We start from the raw sequence: 16,395 nt of genomic DNA on the forward strand, positions 1-16,395 counted from the left end.
AAATCTGAAAAGTAGACTAATCTTTAAACTAATCTGAATCTGAATCTGAATAGTCTATTTTCAAGGGTTTAATTAATAGACTCCACAAACCCAACAAAAACAAGCGGAGAAAGTTGAATAAACGAAAACTCAGGGGAGAAATTTGCAGAAAATGCGAAATGAAATAATACCAGTGCTAGTGGCCAGTGGGCTCCCTCACCCCTGGGATTGTAAAATCTATGTTCCCATAGTCCAAATTAGTCTCCCTCTATAAAAGCCGAACTTGGCCTCTCAATTTAAACAAACAACCGCATACAATACACAGCAAATACTGAGACCAATACACAAAATGGGTACTTCAGTTCAAAACCGGCTGCACCATCTCGAGCCCGGCTTTCATGATCTCAACCGAAACTACAACAAGTCCGGTTATCGGTCTGACTCACTGCCTCGTAGCTGCAGCCTTCCTGGAAATCAAAATCTTTTCACAAGCTCAAAAAAGTCCATTTCAATAGATGATTACTCGAGTGACGAAGATGACTTCAACTCTGATTATCAAGAAATGATCGAAATGACCAATGCAGAGCTCCAACCATCCGTTTATGATCCACGAGACAAAGCCACATCAGATAATTGGATTGAACGAAATCCATTTATGGTTAGACTTACTGGAAAACATCCGTTCAACAGCGAGGCGCCCTTGCCTCGACTTATGCATCACGGCTTCTTAACACCCGTGCCACTGCACTATGTCCGCAACCACGGTGCAGTCCCGCACGCTAGTTGGGACACCTGGACCGTGGAGATTTGCGGATTGGTGAAACATCCGTTCCGTTTTACCATGGATCAACTAGTCACAGAGTTTCCTAGTAGGGAACTTCCTGTGACTTTGGTTTGTGCAGGAAATCGAAGAAAAGAACAGAACATGACAAAAAAGTCTCTGGGCTTTAATTGGGGTGCATCTGCTATATCAAATTCTGTATGGCGGGGAGTGCCACTACACCACATTTTAACCAAGTGTGGGATTTTTAGTCGTAAATCTGGCGCCCTCAACGTCTGTTTTGAGGGCGCCGAAGATCTACCAGGAGGAGGTGGGTCTAAATATGGCACAAGTATTAAAAAAGAGTTTGCAATGGATCCATCAAGAGATATTATGGTGGCTTACATGCAAAATGGCGAGCGTTTGGCTCCGGACCATGGATTTCCAGTGAGGATAATAATTCCTGGTTTTATTGGAGGAAGGATGGTTAAATGGCTAAAGCGAATTATAGTAACAACTCAAGAATCAGACAATTATTATCATTTGAAGGATAATAAGGTTCTTCCTTCACATGTTGATGCTGAGCTAGCCAATGCTGAAGGTACAGTTCTAACCAATTAATTCTAACTTTTTAGTCCGTAAAATCATTTGAAATGTTGATGAACATATATGATATTGGCAGCTTGGTGGTATAAACCAGAGTACAGCATCACTGAGCTGAATACAAACTCAGCAATTACAACACCTTATCATGAAGAAGTATTGACTATAAACGCTTGGACAACTCAAACTCCTTACACTTTGAAGGGCTATGCTTACTCCGGTTAGTTTCCTTTTTTCTCTTTTCACATTTTACAGTGAAGCCCGTGTATATAATTTAGTTGAAAACTTGATTTGACAACTATATTCATCCACATATCACCTACTCAGCTACTCATATTGATGAGTATTCTCAATAAAGCTGGGTCAAGATCTACACTCACACATGTTAGTAGTTATTATATTTATAGTTGATCATTGTTGCAATAAAATATGTAGCGTGCATGGAGGAAAAGGAGTCCTAGACTCCTAGGTTAAAGGGGAAGTTAGCATTAGACTGTGCAACAAATTATCCAGATACGCAGCTTGTAGTAGTTTATGAGACTCTAATATATGTACTTGAAAAAATTAAAATTTTTTAAGATTCTTAAATATCGGGGGTCTTAAGCGCAAGTGTTAGACAGGACCACCCCCATTATTATCTACGATTAATATAAAAGAGTGTTTGGCATGGAGGCAGGTGTCTTCGTCTTTCGTTCGTCTTTCGTGCCTCTACACTCGGAGCACACATTTTTTTTGCTGTTAGATCTGAAAGGGCGTTTTTTCAAATCCGAAGTATAGTTTGATACTGTCTCATTTGTGTTATATTTCGGAGCATATGGTTATTTGTAGTCGAATTATCCGGTAATTGAAATAATGAATATCATTGATTAGGCGGGTCAGACTTTTTTCAAATCCCAAGAATCGTTCGAAACTGTCTCTTTTGCGTCATATTTCGAAATATACAGTTATTTGTAATCAGATTATCCGGTGATTGAAATAATAAATATCATATTAATTAAGGATCGTTCGATAATGTCTCTTTTACGTCATATGTCGATACAGTTATTTGTTGTCAGATTATCCGGTGATTGAAAAAATAAATATCATATTAATTAGGCCCCAATTGACTTGGATGTATTCGGCTACTAAAAAAAGGTATAATATTAATATATTTATCATATAAAAATAATTGGGGTACCAAATTTTTTTCTTTATCTAAGAATCATATGTTATAAAATTATTAATCATTTCTTTAATTATAATATGAGATTCTGTATACTTATATTAATGTACTAGACTTTCTTCAAATTTGGAAGGTCGTTTGATAATACATCATATATGTTATATATGTATTTACATTATTGTATCATACTTTTCCAAATCCGGAGGATCGCTTGATATTGCAACATGTGTAATGTATATATATTAGAGCAACTTCATTAGAGGTGGGCCAAAATTTATGTGATTTTCAAAAAATTACAAGAAAAGTTACCAAAATTTTGGCAGCCACCTTCTAGAGAAGGAAAAAAATCCAATATTTATACTAAAAATTGATACTGTTTATGTTCATTATGTTATATCTAATTTTTTATATTATTTATTTGGGAACCATTTATATACCTCACATTTGATACCAAACTATTGAAGTCGTGCTTAATGTGATATAAAGAGTACATATGATTTAATACAAATCTTTAAGTTTAAATTTTGTTTCTATAGTTGTCTATTCTTTTCTTTCTTGTTTTCCGTGCCTATGAAATCAGATCACGCCGTGCCTATGAAATCAGATCTGGAAGGGTCTTTGGTTGCTGTTAGATCTGGAAGGGTCAGACTTTTTCTGAATCTGAAGGGTCACTGCGTCATTTGTTGTATATATAGGAGTAGACTGTTATCTGTTGTCGGATTTACGTTTACCATAACTGACTTGGATATGTCCCGGAACTGCAAAACTCAATATCATACCAGATTTTTTCCAAATCCAAAGAGTCGTTGTATACTGGATCGACATATAAAACTACAGGTTTTCTAATGTGTGACCAAAGTCACACAATAAACAGTAACTCTCATGAATCAAAATGTACCAAACTCATGAGAGTTAGTGCTTATTGTGTGATCTTGGACACACATCAGAAAAACCGATAAAACTATATTACAAGATTATACAGTTATCTGTTATTTAATTTACAAAGGCCACGACACAATTGACTGGGATTGAGAAGTAAATATCATATTAATAAATTTTATAGTTGGAAAAATATTAGAATCTCTAAAAAAAATCCTAAGAAAATGTTCCAAGGATTGTATAGTAGTGTTGTGATTACTTTTAAATAATAAAATCAATTCCACACGCCAACATAAACATGTTAAATTTTTGGGAGTCATCCAACATATATGTCTTTATTTTAGAATTGAACCTTTTAACTCCCGCCTAAAAATTGGGCCAACTCGATATTTTAATTACTCTAAGTAATTAATCATAATTTAATATTATGCTTGATTTTTTTTTTTAACTTTGTGCAAGCAAGTAAAAGTTTTTAGTGAAGTTGCTCAAGCTTCAGGCAATCAAGGCCTCAATCTTTTTTAATGAATATAAATACCCAAGTAGTTGATAAAAATCTGATGTATTGATTTTGTGAACGCGAAGGTGGGGGAAAGAAAGTGGTGCGTGTAGAGGTGACGATGGACGGCGGAGAGAGCTGGTACCAGTGCACGATGGACCACCAAGAGAAGCCCAACAAGTATGGTAAACACTGGTGCTGGTGCTTTTGGTCCCTTGACGTAGACATGATGGCCCTGCTTGCTTCTAAGGAAATTGCTGTCCGGGCCTGGGATGAGTCTCATAATACGCAACCCGAGAAGCTCAACTGGAACCTCATGGTATGTGTTGCATATATATGCTTGATTTTCTTTGAATGCAGTCATTGCAATGTGTAATTTTCTACTGGAAATGATATTTACAATGGTTAGTTTATTAACTGCTGTAGTGACATTTTATTTCAGGGAATGATGAACAACTGCTGGTTTCGAGTTAAGACCAGTTTGCGAAAACCACAAAATGGCGAGATTGGGATTGTGTTCGAACACCCAGTGCAGCCTGGAAACCAGTCTGGAGGGTGGATGGCCCGTGAGAAACAGCTTGAGAAATCGTCTGAAGCCAATAAAATACTAAAGAAGACTCTTTCATCACCGTTCATAATCAATACCTCTGGTGACAAGATTTTCACAATGTCTGATTTGAAGAAACATAACTCGGTTGATTCATCGTGGATTGCTGTCCATGGTCATGTGTACGACTGCACCACTTTCCTCAAAGATCATCCGGGTGGCACTGACAGTATCCTCATCAATGCTGGGACGGATTGCACAGAAGAATTTGAAGCCATTCATTCTGATAAGGCTAAACAACTACTCGAACCTTTTCGAATTGGAGAGTTAATGGTTACTGAAGATTCACCACTTAGTTCTTGTAATGGTGAAGTAAACACAAAAGTATCAGAACTGGTCACAACCAAGCAAAGTGTTGCACTCGTTGGACGCGAAAAAGTTGCATGCAAACTCGTGCAGAAAACTTCAATTTCACATGATGTGAGATTATTCCGCTTTGCCTTTCCTTCATCTGATCAAACTCTCGGATTACCGGTTGGAAAGCACATATTCCTATGTGCCACAATTGATGGCAAGCTTTGCATGAGAGCCTACACACCATCAAGTTCAGTTGATGAAGTAGGCTATTTTGAGCTAGTGGTGAAAATATACTTGAAAGATACAAATCCTAATTTCCCCAATGGCGGAACAATGTCCCAATATTTGGACTCGATTCCAATAGGCACCGAATTACATATTAAGGGACCAATCGGTCACATCGAGTATCTTGGCAAGGGAAATTTTTATGCAAGTGGAAAGCAAAAATTTGCCAAGAATCTGGCAATGATTGCAGGTGGGAGCGGAATCACACCAATATATCAAGTCATGCAAGCAATACTAAAAGATCCGGAGGATGAGACGAAGATGTTTGTCGTGTTTGCAAACCGAACCGAAGATGATATATTGTTGAAGGATGAAATGGATGCTTGGGCAGAGAAGTATAAAAACAGGGTAAAAATCTGGTATGTGATTGGAAAAAAGTTGAGGGATGATCGGAAATATAGTGTGGGGCGTATAAGTGAGAGTATATTGAGGGAACATGTTCCGGCCGGATGTGTTGACACTTTGGCATTGGCCTGCGGTCCACCGGCGATGATTGAACATGCGGTGACTCCGAACTTGGACAAAATGGGCTACGATACCAAGGAGTCTTTACTTGTGTTTTAGACTTTTAGCTATTAGAAGAACTATTAGTATGTGAAAGTAACAGAATTGTGTATTTACATCAACAAGCACAATTAAAACACCTCATATCAATTGACATGTCATTTTGTACAATTTTTTTTTAGGAAATTCAGTATATCTAGCACTACTCAATAATTTATATGAATGTATATAGAAGTTTATAACTCAAGTATATATTGAAAATCATCATCAACTTCAATCATCATCATCACTACAGACCACTTAAAGGAGTGTTTGGGAGAGATAAAATTATACCATGCCCCTAGTGTGAATAGCAGATAAATTATTTTTATGAAGATCCACGAATTTAGTGCAATAAATACATAGTGTGGCGCATATATATATATAGGTCAACTTTCTCCATTAATCTTAGCCTTTAGATTAAAAATATATCCAACGGTCTACATATTTCAACAATTAAACTTTAAAAAATTAAACATAATTCGGTGGTTATTGTATCGTTTATACACAATTAATTCTCTTTTTGGTAACATCATTGCTACGATTTCACCGAAATAATGGTCAGTTCTTTGAATCAAGCTCAGATTCCATTGTTTACGTCCGATCATCATCATGTATTTCCCTTCTTCTTAACTTTATTTGCTAATGATTGTCATTCAGATTTGATTTAACGAATAAAACTGTTAATTATTACATGTTTACATTAATTTTTTCTATTTGTTATAGATATGAGTTTCATATGTGTAAATTTAGCATTTTTAGCTAGTTTATTATTGGATGGAACGTAATTGACTTGTTTCTGACTAAAGTTTTTTTGTACTTCATATATACTATGTTTTCGGCTTTTAATATGATTTTATGGATCATAAGTAGTTTATCTTATGCTAAAAATTTTGGGTAAGTTTTTCAATTATAGTATAGAATTAAATTAGCATTAGTTGCAGAAATTTTGATTATAGTATAGACTTTTAGTTGGATATTTTGATTCTACAATAGAATCAAAATAGAAGTTGTGTAATGTATTTTTAAATTTAATCTATGAGTGTTATTGTTGTGTTCTAGAATAGAACCAAATTTTAATTTAAATATATTAGAAAATACAAAAGTTTTAAGTTAATAATATTGTATATTAAAATCAGAGTTAATATTAGAATTATGAATTATACAAACACCAAAACTCTTGTAAACCTCACCAAAGTAGTAAATTAAGTAAAATCAGGATCTCAGATTATGGATGGTTGTGGGAGCTTAAATGGTCTAATAATATATTGTAATAAAAATAAACAAGAATAGTAGTCGGCAACCAATATGTGAGGAAACTTTAAGGTCACAAATACAACTGTGATTACTAAGTTGTCTCTCCACTCTACTGCACAATTCAAACCTTAATACATAGAATTATAAATAAACCAATTATCTCAAACTTGTGAATCCGAGCTAGTTTTTTCCTAGATTGATTGTAGTCGACTTGTTAAGTTTCAGGTTCTGTTTCTTTTTAGTATAGGCTTCATATTTATTAATTCCTTCATTTTTTATGGCGCATAAGAAGCAAATCTGTTAAAAACTGTAAATGACATGAAAATATAAGATTCTTGTAATTATTGTTACTACACTTGCTACTTCTAAGCAGGGGAAGTCATTACCGGTTAGAACAAGTTAAAAGGAGACTTTTTGTCATTTGTTATTGGTTTAGAGATCAAAGGTTGTTTAGGAGTAACTGTGAAAATTAGAAAATTCATTATTTAATGTAAAGCTCTGTGCATATGTTGAAACTACTTAAAACAAAAATTATTTTCTTAGCGAAGGTTTTTTCAAGATATGTTGCGATGAACACCAATGAGTGTAGCAATGTTGTTAAATCTAAGATGACGGTATTAATATCTAATGGTTGATTTCTACCACTTGAAAGATTACGTATCCAATGCGAGTTTTATTAAAAATAGATAACGTTACATTTGTAAAATGATTCCTTCATACTTTCTGTTGTTGTCAGAGAGTTTATTTTTTTGTCTCTCGCATGTAATGAGAAAAATATTTAACGTAAATTATCTTTTGAGAAGAATATGAAATTCGACAAGAACTTGTATAAGACTTATAAGGTACTCTAGTTTTTTTCTCAAGTTATTAATTTAGTTAGTCCTTTTTTGCCAAGATACTGAATATTCCTATACCAAAGCAATATAATTTTTGGGGGGTCTGCTTACCATTTTGATTTTTCTAATTTACGGTATTAATGACTTGTAATTCTGGTCCAAAGGTTATAATGACTTGTGTACATAGCGATGGGAAATGTGGAGCCTAGGTGTTCCTGTATTATTACATGGATTCAGGATATTACCTGATAAATTACCACAATTGAAGATCTCTAATAGATTATTATGAGTTGTAGAAATAGTGTGCGCAGGATTGAGGATGCACAACTCAGAGAGTATTTGTGTTGTTTATAATAAAGAATTAAGTCTTATTTCATTAGTTTGTTTGAAGATTAATAGAGATTGACACAACTAAATAAACATTAAGGGAGTAGAATTGGAAAATTAAGGACAGAATGAGTGAGAATATGCAAGATGGACGAAATGCCTTAAAAAATTGACGGAGATAGAAGAAAAGAAAAAATGGGGTACGAGTCAAAAGAAAACTTTATTTTTTTAATTTTACAAACTTAACAAAGCTTCTTAATAGTCAGATAATCACATCTTGAGTGTCTAGTAGTAAAGGGAGATTACACGAGTATGGTTACATTTCGATGATTGTTAGTCGCTAAACAAGCGCTAAAATTCACGCAAGTATACGCGTTCGCAAGTAATATAAAATATCTTCTAGTTCGTTCCTACATAGACTGTTTTAAGCTAACTTTGTGATTATGCACCTATGCAACAATGATATGACTATTATTCAATGCTAAGACGAATAACAATTTGAATTTTGATTATACTACGATTAACTAACGAGAATTATACTAAAGAACATTAACTAAGAGAGTAAAGAGAGTTGAATAATATATAACACAAACATGAGATTCTAACTTCATTAAGTACTTCATTCAATAGCCTTTTCATTCTTAACCTTAGCATGTAATTGTGATGACACTGATCAGATAACATGAAACTGATAAATGCCAACTTTTGTTGCACGAATACCATACTACCAGACATCCACAAAAGAGATAGAAGCTGAATAGACACCAATTATATTGAGACCCTATATGTCTATAGAATTTGACAACATAACGGTTTAATGCACAAGTTATCTATCGTGATTATATAGGGCGAGTAAGATGGTTAAAATTACCTACGAATCATACATAACAATAACACATGAACCTATGCTAGCATGGCAAGTTCTAAACCCTTAAATTCACTTTCGCTTCATTAAGAATTAACACACTATCTTATAAGTTCCCGACGCTCATAAGACGAATAAGCACAACCAATATTAGGTTATCATACAATCACCACACACTAAGGCATCAGAACAAATTAACTAAAGAAATCCATAATTAAATCTGCTAGAATCCCACGATAACGATTAGCCCATAATCGGACTCATCATCAACGTGGGTTCCGATGAAAGCATGGTATAATAAACATAGTCTTTATACTTATCAAAACCAAGTATGAAACACAAGTAAAGGTTCAAGATTAAGAAAACTAGCATCCAACGTTACAACTTAAACAAAGAATCACAAGAATAAACTAGATCTTCTTCGTCTTGGTTGAATTGTGCTCTCCGGTCTTCTTTACTCCTTTTCCTTAGTTTTTGTATGTCTCTCCTTATGAAAAAATGTCTTTATTTATGTATATATATGCTGTAGAATTGATCAGAGCTTCAAACTCTAAAAATACTATTAGAAACAGAATTCTGCTACCCCGACCTGGCGCAGTCGCACGCTTGACCAGCGCGGGCACACTGAGTTTCTGTTCTTTGGGCGCGGTCGCGCGCTATCACAGCGCGGACGCGCCGTCCTCCTGAATACAATTCTGAATTCTTTTCTTCTTCTTGCTTATTTGAGCCAGTCTTTTCACAAGCCTTTATTCCAACACCATCCCAACACCAAATTAGCACTACAACCATGCTAATTTACCTGATTACCTGGAAAATGCCTGCAATGCAAAAACACTACAAAACCCGTAAAAACACCAACAAATTGAGTATCAAATACACCAATTCAAAGTTTTACGGAGCGTAATAAGTGTCATAAATGCCACTCAACATACCCCCAAACTTAAATCAATACTTGTCCTCAAGCATAAACAGACTCAAAGAACAAGAAATAAAAATGCATGAATGCAACTAAATGAATGCAATGATCCCCAATAGAATAACTAAACCAATCAACAAGCAACATCTCAACAAATACAGTTATTCGCATAAAGATCAATCAAAACATACAAATCAACTCACAAACCAGAGACGTGCGTGTGTGCAAATGCTTACAGATATACTATCGCAACTAGATCAATAATCATGACTCACTACTCATCAAAGCAATCACAAGTTTATAAATAGAATAAAAGCTAGACTTAAAATAACTTATAACACTTCAATTCTTATTTTGGAGTTTTATATGAATTCATGCTTTTATTCTCAACAAAACAACAAGTATGCTTATTTGACCGTGCAATGAGTGAGGTCCACAAAAGACTTATACAATAGTACCAATATAACGAGCGTTAGGTTAGCGGATCCCAGACTATAAAAGCCTTAGGTCACTAGGCACAAAGTCCCCTAAGAACTTAATAACTCGAGTACTAAAGAGCCCACTCATGATCAATTATACATAACACTTATTATTATCTTTTTTCTTTTCTTTTTTTCTCTCTAAACGAGTGCGTTTCTCTCCATCTCGCTCAACCCTAGACTACTCATATAAATATGACCCGGCTACTAGCCATTTGACACCTAGTCACAAAACTAGCAATGAAATCCAATTTTCTCCAATTTTTAAAAATCCATGTTAATTTATCATTAAGAGAATATACTAAATTCTAAATATAAACAAGCGATTTAACCTCGACAAATAAACAAACCATGACCATGATCTAGCACTCAAACAACCTATAAGACTTAGTGAAATACAATTATCTCTAGCATACAAATCAATTCGACAAGACTTAACATCACTAAATAGTAAATACGACATAACTACACTAGCATCAATATCACAAATCGATCGAAAAAATAACCTAATGGATCATATTATAATGCAAATGCATGAAACTATATGAACAAACTATCATAAAAAACTACAAAAAATAAAAAACTACTATATGGCAAATATGCAACTATATGCACTAAACTATCATGAACATGCAAACTATATGTGACTCACACAAAATATATTCCCTCAACTACTACCCCCAAACTTAAAATATTCACTGTCTTCAGTGAAGGTAATAGTAAGAAATCAGGCATACCTACTCCGAATCAGGATCATCACCCTCAACGGGTGGAGTGTCAGGCGTGTCAGGAGGTGGATACACGGAATCCTCACCAAATACTGGCCACTGGATGTCAACACATGTGTCTCTGAATGCAGTCCCTAGTGCCTGGGTAAGATCACGTGCAAACCGACTATTGATGTCGTGCATAACATCCATCCTCCTCGCTAGATGCCTATACTGCATCATGCACAAACCAGCTCCAACATCTGCTCCTGCCTCCTCTTGCTCCTGCTGCTGCGATGGATCAATCTCACCCAACTCAGCTCTCCAAGTTGCCTTGCTCTCCTGTGTCGTGCCACCAGTATATGCCTGAGGAGCTAGACGTCCACCTGGAAAATGATCATAAGAATAACTAAGCCCATTAGGACCGGGCTTGCCCCCATACCACTCAGTCATGTTTAACAGCATATAACTGTCGATAGGAGCACTGTGAAGCTGCAGCTGCTCATGTGCGGGCCAATGAACACCAACTGCCACGCACAGCTTCGTCATCACTGACGCATAGGGTATGTAACCCGTAGTGTAACGCCCTCCAAACCCGGGGTCTAGATTTGGGGGTAAACAAAACTAAAATAGGAACATCAGAATAATATAATAGATATGACCCCTTGCATGCAACTGAATCGATCACAGGTTATAGTATGAAACAGACACTAATACAAACCAAAGATTATTGTTAGTCCCTAACAATGCAATAAGAATTACAGAAGGGGGGGTTGAATGGAATTCTTAAAATTTTTCTCAATTATAAAATGTTCTAACTTAAAATATATATGTCAGTGTTTTGATTTGCAAAGTGCAGAATGACAAGTTAAATATGAATCAAAACACAAAGTAATAAAAACACAAGTTTTTAAAACTTTCTGGTGGATTTGAATATATCCACTATATATATATATATATATATCAAGAGAACTCTGTGAAGCTTGAATAGCTCACAGCTGCTTACAAATAAGAATAACTAAACTTACAGAGAAATGCTAAGGATACAGCTTACAATTGTTTCTCTAGAGAAAATTACTTGCTTAGTCTTCTCGTTGTTCTATTTGCTACTCTTGGTTTATATATCACCAAGATTACACAGTAATAAGATAAAATAATAAAAGAAAACCTATCAAGTCTAATACTATGCTGCTTCATTACTCTATTCCAGTATCTTTGAATATCTTCATAATAGCATGGAAATGGAAATGCTTCTTTGTTCTCAAAAACCCAGTTGAATAGGCTTCCACATTCCTTTTTACATACACTCGACGTATGTGACTGTGTTGTCACTGTCAACAGATGTTTGAATTGATTATTCGTCGGTACATGATCATCCGTCGGGTTGCCTTGTTGATCATCCGTCGAGTAGCTTTGTTGATCATCCGTCGGGTAGCTATTTGGCACTAGACTTCATTTCATTTATGCAGAATTACAAGACATCATCTATGTACAATTAATCAACCTATTCTGCATATCTAATTAAAGTCAACATGACTTATATGCTACTTACAGAATCTAAACAAAGGTGTTTACAGAGATGTGCTACATGACTTATTGTTACACAAGCTACTCACTCGATGGATGTCAAATCATCATCCGTCGGGACTATATTGAGTCATCTGTCGGGACTATATTTGCTTATCCGTCGAGTGCTACATATTTTACTAAGTTTAATCTACTAAGGTATTTTGTTAATGAAATCATCAAGTTCACAACAAATACACAACAATCTCTCCCAATTTATGTCTATTAGAATTGTAGCCATAAATTAAGAGAAACTTGATGATAACAAAACACCCTAAAAATACAAATATAAATGGAAGTAGATAAAACTGTAAAGTGCTGTAGTTAACAAGATGTACAAAGATTTGCTCATAGTCATTTTTCAAGGTGCTCCTCTAGCCTGAGCAGATTAATCTATTTCCTTAAACATCTGGATCTCTTTTCAAGCTTCCTGTTGTTTTCTTCTATCTGATTTTGGAGCTGTCTGTGGAATTCCAGTTTATCAGATTCTAAGAGATTTAGCATTTCTTGCATTTCCAAAAGAGTCTCATTGCTAGAGATGCTCAATTGGTCTTCTAATCTGAAGAATCTTCTAACTCCTTTATCATCCATGAATTCCATCAGCCAGTAGGGCCTTAGATGCACTCTACTCCCTGTGTAAGGAATAGTTAGTGTCTTTGGGAGTGCATCCTTGGCTCTAATACTCCTCAGTTCTTCAATCTTCTTTAGAACTAGTCTTCTAGCTGTCACATTGAATCCAAAGTTCTTTTTGAAGGATGAATAAACCTTTATCAGCACAAATTGGTTTTCTTGAAGGATCATGTGAAGTGGCCACTGTATCTCTTTTCCTCCCTTGTACTTGAATACTAACCTTTCAGGTAGATTCCTGTAAGCATCAATCCCTCTAACTTCTTCCAGTTCATCTAGATAGAGGTTTAAATATGAGAATTCTTTAATGTCACAGATGTACATGATGTCTCCCTTATTGACTTTGGTTTGAGCTTTGGTTAGGGACTTGGATCTGAGAGTTGAAGGCTTCACTTTCTTAACTGCTCTGGTCTTTATCTTCTTTGGCTTTATGAAGTGAGGTAGATTGAGTTCAGGTATTGGTAGACTATCCCAGTCTATTGGTTCATCCTTTGGAATGATAGGTTCACCATGAAAATTCTTGGATGGATCTATCTTGAATTCTTCATGCGCCATAGAGGGCATGGATGTTTGAGTTGTTGCAGATATAGACTTTTTGGGAAACTGATCTTCCAATTCTTTTTTATCAAAATCCACTTTTCTCTTTGCATGAAGTTTGTATCTAAACTTTTTCTCTGCTGTGATTCTTCTTGCATTTTTAGTTCCTTAGATTCAGTGGTTTCAGATAATTGTTCAGGAATTTGTTGTGTAGGTTTTACAGCTTGCAGCTTGGCCAAGATAGCAGCTTGCTCCTTCTTTTGTTTGACCTTTTTAGCATCTAGAGCAGCTTGCTTCTTTTCTTGCTTCAATCTTGCCTTTTCTTCTCTTTTTGCTTCAGCAAATTGAGGGTGTCCAACCACCACACAAATTTCCTTACCATTCCTGAAAACCTTAGGAATTCTTCTTTTCAATGCTGAATCAGCTGGATCCTTATAGAATGCAATAGATCTTGACAACAGTTTCTTTTCATCAGGATTTGGTGTCTCATACACTATGTCCAAAGGATTCTTTAGAGATGATTTAGGATAGTTCACCTTTGGCTTCAAAATTAGCTCAGCCTTTGGAGATTTGATGCAGGATGGCTGTCCTCTTTTCAGATAATTCATGCTCATATCATTCACAGAGATTTTCCTGACTTGAGAGTGATGAATGGATGATTTTTATGGCTTCTTTGCTAGCCCAAACCTCTTTTGAATGTCCTCATCAATTTTCTCCCAGTTGATTGGGCTCAACTGCTTCTTTTCAGCTGCTCTCAATGTGGCTGCTGCTACATTAATCAGAACAATGCTGTCTGTAGTTGGTGGCTTGGTGAAAGCAATTGTAGGCACAATTACTTTGCTAACTTGAATATTGAGCTGTTTACCCCCCTCACTTGATCCTTTCTCCCCCTTTTTGTTATCATCAAGATGTGTAGGAGGGATTTGAGCAGCCACCAACTGTTGGAGTAGTGCAGTCTGAGCTTCTTGATTGTTAAGTATTTTGGCCATTGACTTCTCTACAGAAGATAGTCTCTAGTCCATGGCCTCAACTTTCCTATTGAGATCACCCTCCTTCCTTAGCTTTTGAGCAATTTCAGTCATGGTGGTTGCAGGGAGTCTAGCATCCATCATTTCTATAACATTTTGCTTGACTTCAGAAATTTCCTGCTTGATGGCATCCACACTCTGACTGTGTTGGAGGGCTTGAATTTTATGCAGCTGGAGGCTTCAAGATGTGCTTTGAGTAGTTTCTTTGTGCTAGCATTGGAAGATGCCTGAATGGCTGCTTGGGTGTCATGAATTAGCTTGAATAGTGTTGATTGGAGATATGAGTATGATCATTCTTTTGTTAGCATCCAGGCAGGAACATCTGCATCTCCCCCTATGTCCATGCTGTCTTCCTCATCATCCCCATCAGCATCCCCAAAAGAAGCTTCATCCAGTTCAAAATCACTGCCAATGTTGAAAGGTATAGCAGTGATTGCATCCTTTTCTCTTTGTAAAGATTGTGTAGTATGCACCAAGTTCAGCAATCTTTCAGCCTCCTCATTGCCCTGTACATCTAGAGTTTGGTAAGCTGTCACAGGGTAAGTAAATGTCTCAGTATCCAGGGAAATAGAATCTATAACAGCTTGATATTCTTGCTGAAATAGCCTTTCCCTTTCTGCATCATTGACATTCATTAACTCACTTGCAATGGTTTCCATCCTTATCACTCATGTACCTGCATTTCTCTCTTGATCTCTCTTTTGTTGCATCAAGGTCTCACCTTGGCTCCCCACCCTTACACCCTCACCTTCACCATCTAAGGTGGGACTCCTCACAGACTTTCACTCATTTCACTCCCTTCCCTCAATCCTAGGAGTGATTGCACTACTACTAAGTCTTTTGCACTTGTAATAATTGATGAAATTTGAAGCTGTGCAGAGACACTCGACAAATAAGGGATATTCGTCGGGTTAGCAGTTTGACTATCCGACGAATAATTGCTGTTAAGCTTATCCGCCGGGATACAATCACTACTCGACGGATGAATAATATCCATCGAGTGAGTAGAAATGAATGAGTTTGGAGTGGAAACTATTGTGGAATCTGTGCAGATTGATGACAATTTTGGCATAGATGTCTCAACAGTTTCAGAAAGAAATGGCAAGTGAGCCAACAAATCATCAAGAAGATGATGCTCACTTGCTTGGATTTTTGGCTTCTCCAAGAGAGTTAAAGATGGAGAGTTTGGAAGTGATGTGTTTATCATGTCAACATCCAAAGAGTGTGTGGGAGAATTTGGTGTTTTAGGGGCTTCAATTATTAAAGATTTTGGCTGTGACTCCACATTTATTGGATCCACATCAACCTGACTTTGAGAAGGTGCATTGACTGTGTCTTTAGCACCAGTTTGCACAGTGTGTGAACCCTGTGCATCCCCGAGGGTCTTTGATTTCTTTTTTTTAGTATAAGTTTGGGGTGAGCTTGTGTCCCTTACCCTTTTGGCATCTGCTCTTGGTTAAGAGCTATGTTCAATAGTCACATCCTTTTGGGAGGATGCAACTAGTAATGAGCTTACATCCTTATTAAGCACTGCAGTTTGTTGGGAAACTGCAGTGTGGCTAGGCTAGGAAACACTCACCTCTCCAACCTTATCCTTAGGGTTTCTTTGATGTTCACCTTGTCCCTCACCTTTCTTACC

The 16,395-nt window shown here is 36.2% G+C and overlaps 1 protein-coding gene across 1 annotated transcript; it reads left to right on the forward strand.

Moving 5' to 3' along the window:
* Window positions 1–287: 287 nt before the first annotated feature.
* On the forward strand, window positions 288–5,743 carry LOC141712456 (nitrate reductase [NADH] 2-like). Its single transcript, XM_074515402.1, has 4 exons — window positions 288–1,340; window positions 1,422–1,562; window positions 3,966–4,198; window positions 4,322–5,743. The coding sequence occupies exons 1-4, from the start codon at window positions 329–331 to the stop codon at window positions 5,630–5,632; spliced, it is 2,697 nt and encodes an 898-aa protein (XP_074371503.1). The 5' UTR covers window positions 288–328; the 3' UTR covers window positions 5,633–5,743.
* Window positions 5,744–16,395: the final 10,652 nt, after the last annotated feature.

This window comes from Apium graveolens, chromosome 3 (genome assembly GCF_009905375.1).
Source record: "Apium graveolens cultivar Ventura chromosome 3, ASM990537v1, whole genome shotgun sequence".
In the NCBI taxonomy this organism is placed as follows: domain Eukaryota; kingdom Viridiplantae; phylum Streptophyta; class Magnoliopsida; order Apiales; family Apiaceae; genus Apium; species Apium graveolens.